The 16,179-nt window shown below is 45.9% G+C and overlaps 1 protein-coding gene across 4 annotated transcripts in view; it reads left to right on the top strand.

The window, feature by feature from the left end:
* KIRREL3 (kirre like nephrin family adhesion molecule 3) overlaps positions 1–16,179 on the top strand; it is a 571,499-nt gene that overhangs the window by 424,652 nt on the left and 130,668 nt on the right. For all 4 annotated transcript variants that reach the window (XM_079105292.1, XM_079105291.1, XM_079105294.1 and 1 more), the window contains exon 3: positions 15,984–16,061. In XM_079105292.1, the coding sequence (XP_078961418.1) occupies positions 15,984–16,061 (78 nt within the window). The remainder of the gene's footprint in view (positions 1–15,983; positions 16,062–16,179) is intronic.

Below are 16,179 nucleotides of genomic sequence, written 5' to 3'. Positions count from 1 at the left end.
CATCCAAATGCATAAGACTCCACTTGGCGATGGGGTGACTATCACCCCTTTTGAGAATCATAAAAGTCACAGTTGCTTTCTGTAAAAAGACACAAACATATTTGGTTTGTATGCAAGTTCGGAAGAGTGTCAGAAACCTCTTTTGCAGAACTTAGAGATCCTCAGACATGGGGTTCAGGGTTCAGGATTCTCCTGCCCTAGTTTAATCTATTTTGCTCATTGAGAAAATTGAAGCTCAGAATGATTAAATGACTCCCCCAATGTCACCCAGCTAATTAGAGCAGAGTTAGGTCTCAGAAAATCAAGCCAGCATCAGCCCTGAACAGGGAGGGTCCTGGGAGGCACAATCATGCCATCTGACCCAGAGCTAAGCCTCTGGCAGATGGCGTACCTCAGCCCTGGCAGGAGACACAGAGAAGGGCAAGGGGGCAACCAGGTGGGGCTGCCAGGTACTCAACCTTGAGCATCGACCATCCCCAAGTTTCTCTCTGCTGCTTCATTCACTCTTTGTGACAGCTCGTCTTTTCCATGGTCCCAACCAGAAGGGACTTGCCTAATGGTTCCCTGACTTAGCGCCCTCTGAACAGGCCCTGGGATCCAGCCCACTCACCACATAGAACACTTCTCTGAAGGAAAACCAGAGGACCCAGTCTCACTGGGGCTCTTCCAGCTTCCAGACCTCCTTGTCCCCATAATGTGAGCAGGAGATTTGGATCTAGGCATGGCAGAAGTCTACACCTGGGAGGAGGTATGGGATTTAATAGGACTCAAGCTCTGAGGTCAGACAGGCTCAGATTCAAATGTTGGTTCAGCTACATTATAAATGAGCTGTCATTTGACCTTCACAAGCCTCTGTTTCTCCATCTAAACAGTCAGAATAATCACTTCATAGAGTTGGTGTCAGGATTGAATGAGATAATGCACATAAAATGTTTAGCTGTTTTATCACACTGCCCAGTGGTTCCCAGGAGAGTAGATCCTCTTCAAGATCCCAAATCCAGCTACATATTGTCTCCCTAAACAGTGGAGAGAAAGGAAAGCATCTTCCATACTTTACATTTGCAAAGAGAACGAAAGACTCCAGAGAAGGCTTGGAAGAGCTTGCTGCCATTGGCCATCGCTGCCCCTGAAATGTTTTAAGTTTGCTTTTCTGGACATTTTAAAGGCAAGTTACCACCTTTCTGGAAAGGTTAAATGGTAGTCCAGCCAGGAGACAAGGGAACTAGCCACATGAGCTCTCATGGCCTCCCACCTACAGGCTTCTCTGGCAGGAGCTTCACCTCAGCAAACACAGGATGAGGCAAAGAGGGCAGGCACTCACCTGTAGGGAAGCAGAAACCACAGGTGATGTCCTCAGTCACACCTACTAAGGGCATAGAAGCCAGACTCTGGTAAACCATTTTCTCTTCAAATACTAAAAGCCCAACCAGTGTTGTGCTAATCAGATGAGCTCTCAGGAAGGGAGGAGTAGGGGAGGGAGAATATCCTGACGGTAGCTTCACCAATTCTCTTAGTGTAAATACTCCCACTATACTGGATTTGAAGCTGCCACTATGACATTCCTGAATGCAGAGTTGGGAAGAGGTGCACACATCCACTCTTCCAAGCTGGTACTAGGTAACCACTGCATTGACTGTGACCTCCAGGCCCAGCAGGACAGGACAGGGGATTTCCATCCCCACCCCCTGGTCCTGACACTTTCCCTAAGGACATGGTCTCTCTCTCTCTTCTACTGCAGTTCCCTCACCTGTGGCTCTCATATCCTGGTTTTCAGAACCTGGCTGTGTCCCCAGCTTTGTCCATGTGCTTCTTAAAGCCTGGCTGACAGAGCTGGAATCCCTACCACATGGTCTAAGCAGTATCCCATAGAACTTTTCAACACTTCCTTGGACTGGACACGTCATGAGAGGATCTGTTTTTAGGTCTTTCTGCCTATTTGTAGTGCCCAGTATGTGCCTTGGGTTCACTCTGCACTCACTCAATAGCTTCTGGTGAGGTTGACATTGACCATTTCCAGGACCTGTTGCTCCTCTGCTCCTGCAGAACACTAGCCTGGGACCCACACTACCATGCAAGCCAGGAGTGGGCAGCCACTACCAGCATTTCCCAGAGAGTGGCTGTGCAGCTTAGCTCAACTTCAACAGGATGGGAAGGAGCCAATCTCGGGACTATCTTAGAGTACATTATTCTTTTCATGACTTTTAGCAGACCTTTTTCTTCATAAGTACATACAATATTTTTATTCTTATAACTAACAAACATGTACAGTACACTTACAATGTGTCCAGACTTGGTTCTATACCTTTGGACAGATGACAAGAATACCCCTCTCCTCACCTTTATCTCCTAGTATTTGACATGCATTATCTTAGGAACTCTCCATTCTGCAAATTGAGGAGACTGAAGGTGGACACCTGAGATCAAGAGTCAAGAAGCAGTTGAAGGGACTGCACTGCTATGTGGGAAGTCTCAAGGGCTTGCAGGAGGAGGGGTTATGGTTTAGACCTGGAATGTACAAAAAGTTCATGTGTCAGACAGTGCTGCACAATGCGGAGGTGAAAAGATTGGATCATGAGGGCTATAACCTCAGCACAGGTTTAATCTACTTGGTGGATTAATGATTTAAATAGAATACTGGGTGTAACCCTAGGCAGCTAGGCATGGCTGGAAGATATAGGTCACTGCAGACATGATCTTAAGGACTATATCCAGCCCTGACACTCTCTCTCTCTCTCTCTCTCTCTCTCTCTCTCTCTCTCTCTCTCTCTCTCTCTCTCTCTCTCTCTCTCTCTCTCTCTCTTTATTTCTCAACTGTCGTGAGCTGAACAGCTTTATTACACCCTTCCAACATGACACTTTGCCTCACCTCAGGCCCAGAGCAATGGATTTGGCTGACCATGTACTGAAACCTCTGAAGTTGTGAGCCAAAATAAACATTTCCTCCTCTAAGTTGTTCTTGTCAGGTATTTTGCTCATGGTGACGAAAAGCCAATAGGATAACACAGGGGGTCAATGACCCAAGCATCCTGAGCTGGCTTATTGTGGACTCAGGAGCCAAGAGAAGACCTGGCTCAACAGGTCTTCCATTTAAATGACTCTTTTTCTCTTAGACCAGCCTCCCTCCTTGATGCCTCTGGCCAGAGAACTTTCGCAGGATGAATAAGAAGTGTGAATCCTCCTACAGTTCAGGGCCTGAACCACCAAACTCCTTCACATGGCTATGACCCCTCTGTGCACCTACCAGGGCTTCACACAATATTCCTAATGCTTTCATATGGTCAAACAGGTCACAAAAACACACTGATGCCCACCTCCCACTCCACAGAAAACCTCATAAACTCAATTATTCCAAACAGACAGAAAATGGCTAGTGAGGACCCAGGGCTTTTCCAGTACTGTTCATTCCTGTTCCTAGTATGAAACAGTTCCTGAATGACCCTGAATGGGTTGGTGGGAGTAGTTAAGTAAAGGTAAAGGTGATGAATAAATACTGTTACTCTTTAAGAGGAGTTCAGTTTAAAGTCTCAGCTCAAGTCTGGAATTCCTTCCCATTCTCCCACTATAATATGTAAGCAGGCACATATGCACGTGCACACACACACAAACACACACACACACGTGTGCACATGTGTGCTCTCACACCCTCCCAGTCACCCTCATCCTCTGCTCTGGTGGGGCTGTTAGGTGGGACGGCTCCAAATGGGGTCACCTCTCTGGGGCCCAGCTATTGATGTGCAAGGTTTGCGCAATCCCTGGTATGCCTATTAGCAATCAGCCTCCCACTGGGCCAGCCTCTTGGAAAGTAAACTTTCATGTTCACATTAAGTGATGGCTGGTGGTTCAAAATCACTCCCCTGGATCTGTTTGAAGCTGAGTCCTTAATCAAAGCTAGCAGGCTCTCCTTGGCCCCCTCATCACTGAAAGGTTATCATTAAAGGGAAGAAAGGAACTTTGGTTTTGTGGTTGGGCTGCCTGCTTGGATGTAGGGCTCTGAGGGAAGTAGGGGAGCTTGGTTTTACCCACAAGCCTGTATTCAAATCCTAGCTCTGCCATTAGTGGCTGGGTGACTTTGGGTAAGTCTGATCCTCAGTGAATGTTCCTAGGTGCTGTGAGGGGTGAAGGAAAATATGTTCAGTGAAAGCCTGTTCAACTATCAAGTCCTGCAGGTGCGCTTGTTGCTAATAGTCCCCAGTCACAGCCTGGTCTCCACATTCTCTGACCTGTATTCTAGTCCCTCAGGCTTTCAGCTCCAAAAGCCTTCCAAGGAACTTTCTAGAAATAGTGGACCCTCTATAAGGCATCCATAACAAGAACAAGGCTGGTAGAATCAAGAGCAGGATCCAAGTCATGGCTGGCAGCAAAACGTCCCCCATGGTCTTCACCTGAACCAGCCTCAGGGACGGATTCCCACTGTGGACTGGCTGCTACCCAGCTGTCCCCATCTCCTCCTCCCTCCTCTCCCTGAAGGCAACGAGGAACAGGGAGAGACTCTATTTGAACTTTCTTTTTTTTTTTTGGGGGGGGGGGGGGTTAAAATTTTTTTATTTGTTCTAATTAGTTGTGCATGACAGTAGAATGCATTTATACATTTTGATAGCTCATACATAAATGGAGTGTAATTTCTCATTTTCTGATTATACATATTGTAAGATCACTTCAGTTAGGCAGTCATATATGTACATGAGCTTTCTTGTTTTTGAAGGCAAAGGAAACATTGGTCTAGGGCCTCCTCCTATCTAGATAGCTAGATAAATAATTACTAAATAAATAAATAAGTGGAAATAAACAAAGAAAGCCTCCAATGAGCTTGAATTGCTGCCGTGCTGAGAGGTAACTGGCAGATTCAATTTAATTATAAGATACAGAGTTGTAATGGAGTGTGTGGGGCTTGAGGAGAATCTCCGTAATGGAGGGCAGCAGGGTTCCTGCCTGTTCCGTTGGGTCTGCTCCTCACCCTGCTGCTTGCTTTTCTTCCTTGCTGGGTGGACTGGGGTGGGTTGGAGGAGCAGCAACTGCCAGGGCCTTGCTCTGCCCAGATGAGTGATGTCTCACCAATCCCCAACTCTCTGCTCCTTGATGGCCTCAGCTCCCAAGGTGGCCCCGGGTTAGGACACCCTAGAGGACTGATGCAGCTCAGAGCAGGAGCACTGCGTATTTAGAACCCGCCCTCCTTCCACCCCAGTGGATGTGCACAGTGTGGATGGATAGGGCTGACCCTAAAGCACAGCAAATGGAGGCACCTCTGACTGTGTCTTAGCTGGGGACAAGCACCTGCCATCAACATTTGACCTCCCTCCTGTATTGCTTTTCCTCCAAAAATTGGAATGGGCATTCCCAGGCCACTGGAACCCAGCTTACCTTCTCCCACCCCAAGGTCCCTGAAAACCCTACACTCTCCCATTCTTAAGAGAATTTTCCCTTCTCTCTGTCATCTGCCCTGAACCATGTGAAAGCAGACATCTCCCTCCACCCCTACCCTGTGCAGCAGGACATGGAGGTCTCAAGAGCAAAGGCTAGGCACTCCTGCTGACTCCAGTGGTAAATTCTTATGGGACCTCTCAGTTAATCCTCCTCATTCCCAGTTTTATTTAGGCCATAAATGGTGGCGAGGTGGTTTGTAAGCACATCACTAAACAGCAGCCTACTGCCAGCCCACCCCGAGCAAGCAGGCACCTTCCACGCTTCCCTGAGTCTCCCCAGGAGGCGGTTCACCCTGACCCATCCCCTGGGATCCCAGGAGGGTTCCCAGGGCTCCTGACCACTGGGCAGCAATGCCCATGACAATTGGCCAGCACTTCTAATGGTCCTCTCTTCCCTGGGTCTCTGCTGTTCCCTGGGCAGTGAGCACACACTCACGCTGAATCCTGGGAGAAGGGACTAAGACTGGACTCTGGAATCAAACAGGCCTGGATTGTAATCCTGGATCCTCCACTTCCCCATCATGCAAGTTCAGGAAAATGGTTCAACTTCCCAGAACCTCACCTGTGCAAAAATTCTGTATCTTGATTAATCTGTGTGAAGATTAAATCCACAAATCATGTTTCAATTCAAAGGTTCTTATTGGCCTCTGCCTTTGCAAAGATTTGGACCTTAAGAAAATGGCAGCAGATGACATAGGAGCACTTGGCAGCAGGGTGGGACTTTGAAGGCCCCCTCATGCTTAGTCTTTTGGGGACTCTGTTGGTCATATAAGAAAAAAAGAAAAATAAGAGATGCCCTCTTTCTGCCTGACCTCCCAGACATGATTGACTGACTGTACCAGGTGGAGCTCCCCAGGGGCAGGGGCATACAGCTGCTGTGCATCTGGCCCCATTCAAACATATACTCACTGACTTCCAACTTTCTCTTACAAGAAGTCTTAAAGGTTTCCAGGCATATGGTCCTCAGCAGCTCCTGCTCCAGGCCAGGGAGCCAGAATGACCTTCATGATCCTAGGTTCCCGCACTGAACAATTGACCCACTGGGATTAGACATCTTAAATCAGAGTTGGGCTGCTCTATTCCTGTCCTATTTCTCATAAAATTCTTTAATCGACATTATTAACCACCCTCCCCCAATCTTCCTCACAAAGAAATCTCAATTAGTTTTACTTTCCTTAACACATATTAGCTATAGGGCCCTAAGAATGTTACTTAACCTTTTGGAACCTCAGTTTCCTCTTCTGTCAAATGGGTTTTTTGAGAATAAGCAAAGATAATACATGCAAAATTCTTAGCTGAGAGAATAATTATTTGCAAGTAAATGAAGTAGGCTTGGCCCCAGGTGGGTGAGCCCTTAGTGATTGCTAACTATGGAAAGGAACAAGACTTGGCTGTGTCCAGCCCCCAAGGGGGATAGCCAGTGTCCCAATTCCAGAGGGGTACAGGAGGGTGTGGTGGACTCTGCCAACCTGGGGACCCTTCCTAATAGCTAAACACCCCAAGGAAGGTCACATTTTGTGTCAGTTGGTAGTCAGGTTTGAATTCCAGGCAGTTCATCAGTTGAGAGAAAGAACCCAGGCAGTGACTGAGAATAAGGGAGAAGCCCAGCCCTCCCGGGAAAGAAAGGTGACAAGAGTCAGCCAAGGGACTGGGACTCAGAATTGGTGAAGGGTTGTATCTCACAGATAATGGAGTCAGAGCATGGTAGGATGTACCAAGCAGTGAGTCGGGCATATGGGCTATTCCAAACTTCAACACTTGCTAGTTTTGGGGCTCTGGGCAAACTCCTGGCCCCTCTGAAATGTCAGTTTCTGGGCTGCAGATGCATCTCAGTGGTAGAGTGTATGCCTAGCAGGTGCAAAGCCCTGTGCTCAATCCCTAGCACAGAAAAAAAAAAAAAAAAATCAAAAGTCAGTTTCTTTATAAATAATAATGGGGATAATAGTATCTGTTTTCATGAGGTTGTAGTGAAGGTGGAACAAGATGAAAAATTACATGTTCATTGCTACTCTGTCAATGTTGGCATTCCCCCCACCCCAAGATGTGCAGACTTGGGCCAGTAGAGCAGAGATATGGAGAAACCAAAGGATTGATGGCCACATGGGCACCCAGATTTCCTGCAGGCACTTGGGATCTGGGGCCAATGGCAACACAGGCAATTCTAGACCCCACAGCTGGTGGTAAAGATTTGCTAATAATGCTGACTGCCTTGGTCAGCAGTGATGAGGGCTGCGCCAGCCAGTAAATGACACAGCTGAGGCAGGCCTAGGAGGGCAGGGCTGGCAATCAGCTGCCCCAATGTCAGTCATTGCTCTTGCTGCACAAAGCCACAAGCAGGTGCCTAAAGGAGACTTGTCCCCACAGGAGTGAGTAAGGATGGGCTGATGGTCACAGAACCTTTTGGGAATGACCACAAATGATTGTCAACTTCCCCTTAAAAACAATAACTTGACATGAGTTTTCTATGTAATTCATTATTTTAAAAACTTAATTTAAGACCACAGCTGTTTCAAGTTTCTCTTATAAGAATTTAATTGGTATGTAATAGCACAGTTAATTAAATACAAATCAATAGTTTAAAACAACTAATTGATACTTAATATGAATGGGGGAAACAGTTCTAATATAATTAACTCATATTAAGTAAGCTATGAAATAGCAATTATGTCTTTACAACAATGTAAAGTTTATAGTTCTTTAATAAACTTAGATTAGCAAGCAATGAGACTCAAAAATTATGAAACAGGTATTATTGGGCTATCAAACATTTGTTATTTGTCCTAGAGGGCCAGAGTCAGACACTAGTCAAGATTAATAAACTACCTAATCCTCTTCCTTAGGTCTCTTTACTATAGAAGTTGATCAGAAAACGGTGATCTTTGCATGATTTATGGACATCATTATTGCCTGGGATGTGAGTAATTATGCTGAAAATAGAACTAGGCAGACTGGAGGCAGAAAGCAGGAGTTTAGCAGAATCAAGGTGAAAGCTTCCCCTACACAAGACTCCAACATCCTGCAATGGGAATGAAATCGTGAGGCAGAACGGCTAGTGATGGAAGATCTCCTGTGCGAGGCAGGTGTGGGGCACCCAACAAAGACAAAGCCCAGGACAGTCCAGCCTCTGCGGCCCTGTGCAGGGCATCCCTCAGCAGCCCACAGCCTGCAGCTCTGCTTCCCACTCTGGGCTTCGGCAGCAAGCATGGCCACTCATGTGGAAATAACTTGTATGCTGCTCGTGATGCTTTCTCTACTGAACTGTTACTTGTCCTGACTTTATTTACCTTTTCACAAGTGCAGGTTGAGCACTCATTATCCCAAAATCCAAAAGGCTCCCAAATCTGAAATTCTGTGCTCGAAAAGTTTTGAATTTCAGAGCATTTTGGATTTTGGACTTTTATATTAAGGATACTCAAAAAGTAAAATCTATGCAAATATTCCCAAAGTCAAAAAACTCCAAAATCTGAACCACTTCTGATCCCAAGCATTTGGATAAGGGCTACCTGACCTGTTTGTGCCTTGTATAACCCAAATCGGATTATAATCTCCTTGGGATAGGAAGCTGCCCTTACATGGTTTTTTGTCTTACACATTGTTATGACATGGATCTGGATGTCCCACAAAGGCTCATATGTTGAAACCTTGGTCACCAATGCAGGCATGCTTAGGTAGGGCTTTTGGAAAGTGATTGGCTCATGAGAGCTCTAATCCCATTAGTAGATTGACTATTGATGGATTCATAATTTGATGGCATTGTTGGGAGGTGGTAAAAACTTGAGAAGATGGAGTAAGTCAGTCACTAAGGGCCTGTTCTTGAAGGATGTATGCTTGCTGGCTACCATTAGGTGAGCAGACCTGCTTTACCATGTGCTCCCCACAGTGCTGGGTTTAAGTAACTATGGACTGAAACCTCTGAAACCATGAACCAAAATAAATATTTCCTCCTTTAAGTTGATTTTCTCAGGTGTTATGTCACAGCAATGGAAAACTGATCAATACATGCACAGCAGACTCTCAGGGAATGTTTGTGAGGTGAATTTTATTCCAGTCAATTTTTTCACTAAGTGCTGGATGTGGAGGGTGCATGAATGCTTGCAGCAGAGGCTACCCATGGTGCCCCACTGCTGTTTCTCCAAGAACAAGCCAATCAAGCTCTGAGTTCAAGGCAGCTGGTTAAATATGTATTCCCTCAGACTGAAAATTCTGCTCATGTTATCATCTGAGTCCGCTTCATTGGGGACCTTATACCTCAAACACAGGAAACTTCCTTTGTCAGCACCCCACTTTGATCTTGTGCGGACATGACACTTCCTCTGATCTTTCCTGTAAAAGACACCATGGTCATCTTTGCCCCCTTCCTCTGCTTGAGCCACTCAGTTGCTTAGCCTCATAGTTTCTCCCTGGAATGTGTTTCAGACTCACCATTTCCTTTCTGTTCCCAACACCTCTAGTCCCTTAGCCTCCTCTGCTTCTGCCACCTAGCTTGTCTTCCTGACACTCTTGACTTTTCCAGTCCATCTGACTTACAGCTACCACACAAAGACCACCTGATAGTTCATTGCATGACCTTGGCAAAGTCATTCTGCATCTCTGTGTCTCCACTTTCACATTTGTTAAAAACAAACAAACAAAAAAAAAAGATGGGGGAGTGCTTGCTGGTCTCTAGACCCCACTCTGATATTTCATTTCTGATTACTGAACTCACCCTCATTAGGTACTTCATTTTCAGCACTTTCACAACATATTGGCTCATTTGGTTTTCTTGGTAATTATGCAGGAAGGGTCTCAGTATCTACAACTTATATACGAGAAAAGTAAAGTTCAGAGAGGCACCGAGGACTGCTCACTGTTAAGTGCACAGCACGGTGTCAGAAAGCTCTATTAGTTCAGCAGCATCCGTGGCCTCCCAGGGACGCCAACCGGGTCCAGCTGGCATCTTCTCCATATGGCCTCAGACACCATCTGGGGAATTGGAGCTATTTTCAGCCCCTCTGCTGCTCTTTGTGTTGAGGTGGCAGGGACCCGAAAGCTCTGAGTGTCCCCCTGAGAAAACTCGGCATTCTTTCACTTACTTTCTGATCTCTGTCTTCAGAGAGCAGGAAGGGGAGAAGCTGGAAAGCCACCATCTTTCACCTCGAGTGTGGCAATGGTCTCCCAGCTGGTCTCCCTTCTTGGGCTTTTCTCCTCTATCATCTGCACCAGTGCTAAAGTGATCTTCATTCAATACAAGGCTGGCCTCTCATCCCCTGCTCAGCCCTCCTCTAGGCTTTCTGTCCCCTATAGGAGAAAGTTCAGATTCCTAAGGAGGCTCCCAGCTGCTCCAAGGTCCAGTCTCCTAAGTCTCCTTCATCTCTTTCCTCTCCTCCCAAAATCTTTGCCATAACCACACCAAACTGCCTATCAAAGATATCCAATCTCTTGTTTGGTGGATTTCTTAAGTATGCTCAACTCAAACAGCTTCAGGTGGAAATGGGTGATTTTTGGCAACTGAATGAGATTTTGAATATGACTGAAAAAATAAATATCCCACAAATGTGAAATCATATCACCATAACACCTGAACTATTGTGAGTGGACAAGTTGGGAGCAGGACAGGAAGTCCTCCTACAAGCAGCCATCCCAATGTACTGGATAGCTTCAGACATGGGGAAGGAGCAGGGGCTGGCACTTGTCCATTGCCACCAGTCTTAGCCACAGTTACTTGACAGCTCATTAGCCTCTGGATGGGGTGATAAACCAGCACTATGCTGGCCAGCATGGTCCTCACCCTGGAAGCAGGAATTCCAGAGGCACCCTGGGCTGCCAATGAGTGCTCCTGGGTATGCAGACACAATGCCAGTCCTCCCCTTTCCCATCGTCTCTTGTGGCCACCACCCACACTGTCCCATCCTAGCAGGCCTGATGGTCACCGCCCCCCCCCCCATTATTTGGGGCCCTTCTAAGCAGTTTTGTGATGTTGTCCACATAGGCAGTTCTGTGACCTGGGGAACTGGATCCAGAGAACTGCAGCCAGTGGAAACAGCAAGGCCCTATGAGAAGACCAGCTTCTTCTCCCCATCCTGTCAGTATGTGTTTGCTAGAGCTGCTGTAACAAAGTACCACAAACTGGGGGTTTACCCAGCAGAAATGCATTGTCTCACAGGTCAGGAGGCTTGAAGTTCAATACCAAAATGTTTGTAGGGTTGGTTCCTGCTGACAGCTACGAGGGGAAGAATCTGTTCCAGGCCTCTCCTTGGCTTATAGGTAGCCATCTCCATGTTCATGTGGTGTTTTGCCTGTTATGTGTTTCTGTCTCCAAAGTTTCCCTTTTTGTGAGAACACCAGTACATTGTACTAGGGCCCATTCCAATGATCCCATTTCAATTTGATCACTTCTGTCAAGTCCCTATCTCCAAATAAGATCCCATTTTAAAGTATTGGGATTAGAATTTTAGAATATGAATGGGGAGGATCTGATTAGACCTATAACACTGCCCTAGCCCAGACCACTGATGTCTGGCCTCTATTTTCTGGTCTGTCTTGATTTGTAGCACCAGCAGCCCTGGGATCCCACGTCTTTCCCCACAAATTAAACCAGAAACCAGCCCTGAATTCTGGGATGAGCTAGAACTTTGGCCTTGAATTGTTATTTTACATCTCTGAGTCTTGGTTTCTAAAACCAAAATGTAAGAAATAATTTCTGCCTGGACTGCTTCACAGAGCTGCTGTGAGCACCTAATGAGACAGTGAATGTGACAATATGGTGAAAAAATAAGCATCTCACAAATGTGAAATAGTATCACTGCATCTTTATTATTACTAAGATTAAAGAATTCTACAGCTAGAAAAAGTTCCATCTACACCCTCTGGAACTGAAGAAACCCATTGCATTTATAAAGCCATCCCTTTTTATTCCTCCCAAGAGGAAATCCCACAATGTTCCCCGGGTGCAGAACTGTTCTGTGTCCCTTTGAATTACAAGTTTCATTCACTCTACAACCATCGTTGCCCCACCTAAATGCATTGTGCTATAGCTCAGCCCACCTGTTTTCATTCTGACTTGGACTGGGGAGAAATGATCACTCCCCAATATTTAGTCAGCCCCTTCTTTAAGTCAGCATATTTTTCCCAATTATTTGCTGTATAACAGACACTGAGCTTGGTACTGGAACTTAAAGCCGAAAAAGGCACAGTCCTAACCCTTCTGTTGCTCACAATCCAGAAGCAAAGAGTTCTCAGGGTGCAAGCTTCCCTTCTCCCTAAAAAACATACCTTGTCCTGATAACTGTTTCCTTGCACAGGCAATATCGTCTAAACCTTTGTTCTCCCAGACACTGCCCTCCACACCTCATTTGTAGATGACCCTGAACTGTTTTGTTATGAATTTCCTTATTAAGCCAGGACTCCATTCATATTAATCATTTTCCATGAACGCCTTCAGTGTTTCTGGGTGGTTCTGCTACTAATGAAGCCAAAGATGGCAGCCAAGGGTCTTCTTGGAGAAGACCCCATCATCTTGCTGTTCCAAAGTGGGCATCTGTGATCGGACTCCACCAACCATCTCAGTGCCATATGGCAAGGAAAGTGACCGTCTGGTGGCTGATCTACCTCACAACGTGAGCAATTCCTGTTCTTTCTGCCATATTCTATCATCTCTCTATTCAGTTCTGCTCATTTACATAAATCGATACCCTAGTTAGATTGACTTGGTGGAATTGCCCTCAGGTCAAAGTGGTTACTTCCTGCTTCTTCCTCCTTCTCTCTGCAGTCTATCTTTGACAATGGTCCAATTCCCCAACTTGTTTCCTCCTCCCTTCCCAGACTTCTGCCTCGTGCCTCCACATGTGGACTTAGTGACCTCTAATTTAGCTCCACATACCTCTCTAGCAAGCATCTCAAATTTTCATGCACGGAAAACTAGCTAATTCTCACTTGACAAATCCTCCAACCTGCTTGTTCTTGCAGAGATTCCAGTGGCTTCTTCCCACTTCCCAGCAAAGACTCTATCAGAGAGCCCTCTCACTTAATAAATATCTGCAGTGTGCTTATTAGCGCCTTGTAATGTAGCCGCCTAAATAATTAAGACTAACCCACACGTGTCAAATTAAATGAGCCAAATACATTGAGAAATTACCTCGTCCTCAATTTCTTTTATTAATCAGGGCTTTATAAAAACTTTTTTTCCTGCTCATTTACAAAATCAAACTTGGTTAGGGAGACTCTTGCTCATAATAACTGTATGCACATGCAACATCTCCTCAGGCAATCACCCCCCGGGGGGCATCCTACCATATGACAAAGGACAGGTTGAGCTGGACTGAGAGAGACAGTCAACAAAGATTTTCAGATGCAACAGGTTGCTTCGACTTCAAGTTTTTAGGAGAATTATTCCCCCTTACACTTTCCTATGAGTTCAGGGAACTATTCAGAAGACCAACTAGAACACTGGCCAAATCCATCTAGCATCTTCTGCTCTCCTTCCTCAGAATTCCCCTGGTCTCATTCCAGAATCTCAGACTCCCTTTCTCATTAGAAACCATTGCCAAGGTTCCTATGTGCTTTCGATGGACATAAGAAGTCAATGGCAAATATAATAGGAATCATCAGCAATTGTATCCTTCCAATGACAGACAATATGCCCGCAATTCTAATGCCTGTCTTGAGCATGCTGAGGTTTCAATACCATCTCCAGCAAGAGGCTATTGTTGGCTGGAGCTCAGTGCCTCCTCACAGCTTGCATTTCCACTGGCCCCCTCCTGGCATGCTGCATTCCTGCCTCTTGGAGGTGGTTGTTAGAAAGAATCCACAAATATAGTAAGTAAACATCAAAGGGGCTTTGATCCACACAGCCCTCGACAGAGCAGGAGCCCCTGAAGAAAGGGCCAAGGCCTTGGATGGGAGAACTTAACATCGTCAATTTGGGTGCCTGAGATGTGATGCTGTTTGAAGTGAGGGCGGTTTGGCTGCGCCTTCAGATCAGCAAGAGAGTGTGCAGGGGATGGAAGAGAAGTGAGTGCCTTTGGAAACGGCACCCTCAGATCTGCCTCTCTACTCTTTACTGATAGTCAATAAACCCCTTTAAAGAATCAGGAGATCAAAGCAGGTGACCTCCCTGGGCCGTGGCATTCTGCCACCGCCTGCCACGCTTTGTTTTTCTCTAGGGCATGAGCCCCCAAGCTTGACTTATCTGTCTCTCACGAGCCCTACACTCCCTTTTATCCTGCTACCTTGGAGGGTGGACCTGAACAGCAGAAAGTGGATGGAGAGGCAGGAGGAGGAATGAATCCACTCTGTCTGTCCCTACCAGCCCAGGCACTGACTGGCTGGAGCTCAGACACATGCAAGTCTCGTGGAGAAGTTGCATGACACACCACTCACTGGGAGCCTCCTCTGAGAAACCAAGAGAGGAAGCAGCCAGGTGCCCAGGAATCCTGGCAAGACCTTAGGGAAACAGTAATCACTTCCCCTCTTCCAAAAATCATACTCCCCATTTTCCCAGTTTATGGCAGTTGTCACATTTGTATGACATGTACACAAAGAGGTGGAGATGAGGAGTCTAAAATAATCAAGGGTAATCATTTAACGTTGCTGAAACTCAATTTTCCCATCTGTGTCATGTGAATAGCATTAGCCCATCTGCTTACCTCCAGCGGCTGTTGTGAGCATCAGAAGGGAAATTGGGTATGGAATTGTTTAAGAACCATGATTTGCTTAAGATAAATCAGGATCAAAGGATGAATACCAGAGAGGAAAGCTTGCCTTCTCATGAGGCAGATGTACACTACTCTAATGCTCCACACAATAGGCACTGATTTATAAAATACTGTGCAAAAATAAATAAATGTCTCTTGCATTTGTTACCTGAAATTATTGTTCTATCTTGTTTTTCCAGTTGGGTCAAAGCTCTGTGGGTTCTTGTGTCTCTTAGCTCTCCAACCCCTTTCTCCCAAATCTACACTTCTTAAATCCTGGACAACATTTAAAATAGAAATGCACAGGAGTCCCCGGTCCCAGAAACTCACTCTTCCAAAAATTAGAGTCCCCGTGCCTGTGCCTCAATCCCTATGTCTTCCCTCAAACTTAACTAATCACCTTTTCACCCTGGGTTACCCACTGTGTCTGATTGTACCGTCCCACTTAAGACACCAGCAGCTAGCCTTGCCTCTTCTCTGGCAGGTCTGACCACAATCCAAAGGTGATCTTGTCAAGTTCCTAAGACTGGGATATAAAGAGCCTCAATAGCACAAAGTAATGGCTATGATCATGGATTCCAGAGTCATACTGCATAGGTTCAAAATCCTGTCTCTGCCATCTGCTTCCTCATTCAGCTAAGGTTTACTTACTTAATACATCTGTAAATGGGGATGATATAAAATGGGAAATGATCTCACATGATGCTGTGAGACACTAATAAGAATTACTGACTCGAAATTATGCCCGAAATATAGTTAGTGCTATATAAGTGTTTGTTAAATAAATAAGGAGCCCTCTGTATAAGAACAGCAAACTCCACAGCTTCCTACAGAGGTGCTTCTCCTGACATCAGGCTCATTCTCAACTCACCCACCTATGCTTTTCTTCCAGAGCTGGGCCTCCAGAAGAGAGGATGCTGTCTGGTGCTGGGCTACATGGCCAAGGACAAGTTTCGGAGAATGAATGAAGGTCAGTTAGAACCTCTCCACTGTTTCAGGGGTGATATGGAGGGAAGAAGCTATGCCCTATGGCTATGGTACAGAGGAACAAGAAAAAAGAATCTGAGACACCTCAGAGAGTGGGCAGC

Source organism: Sciurus vulgaris, assembly GCF_902686455.1.
Source record: "Sciurus vulgaris genome assembly, chromosome: 11".
NCBI classification, from domain to species: Eukaryota; Metazoa; Chordata; class Mammalia; order Rodentia; family Sciuridae; genus Sciurus; species Sciurus vulgaris.
This window is presented reverse-complemented; position numbering and strand designations above follow the sequence as displayed.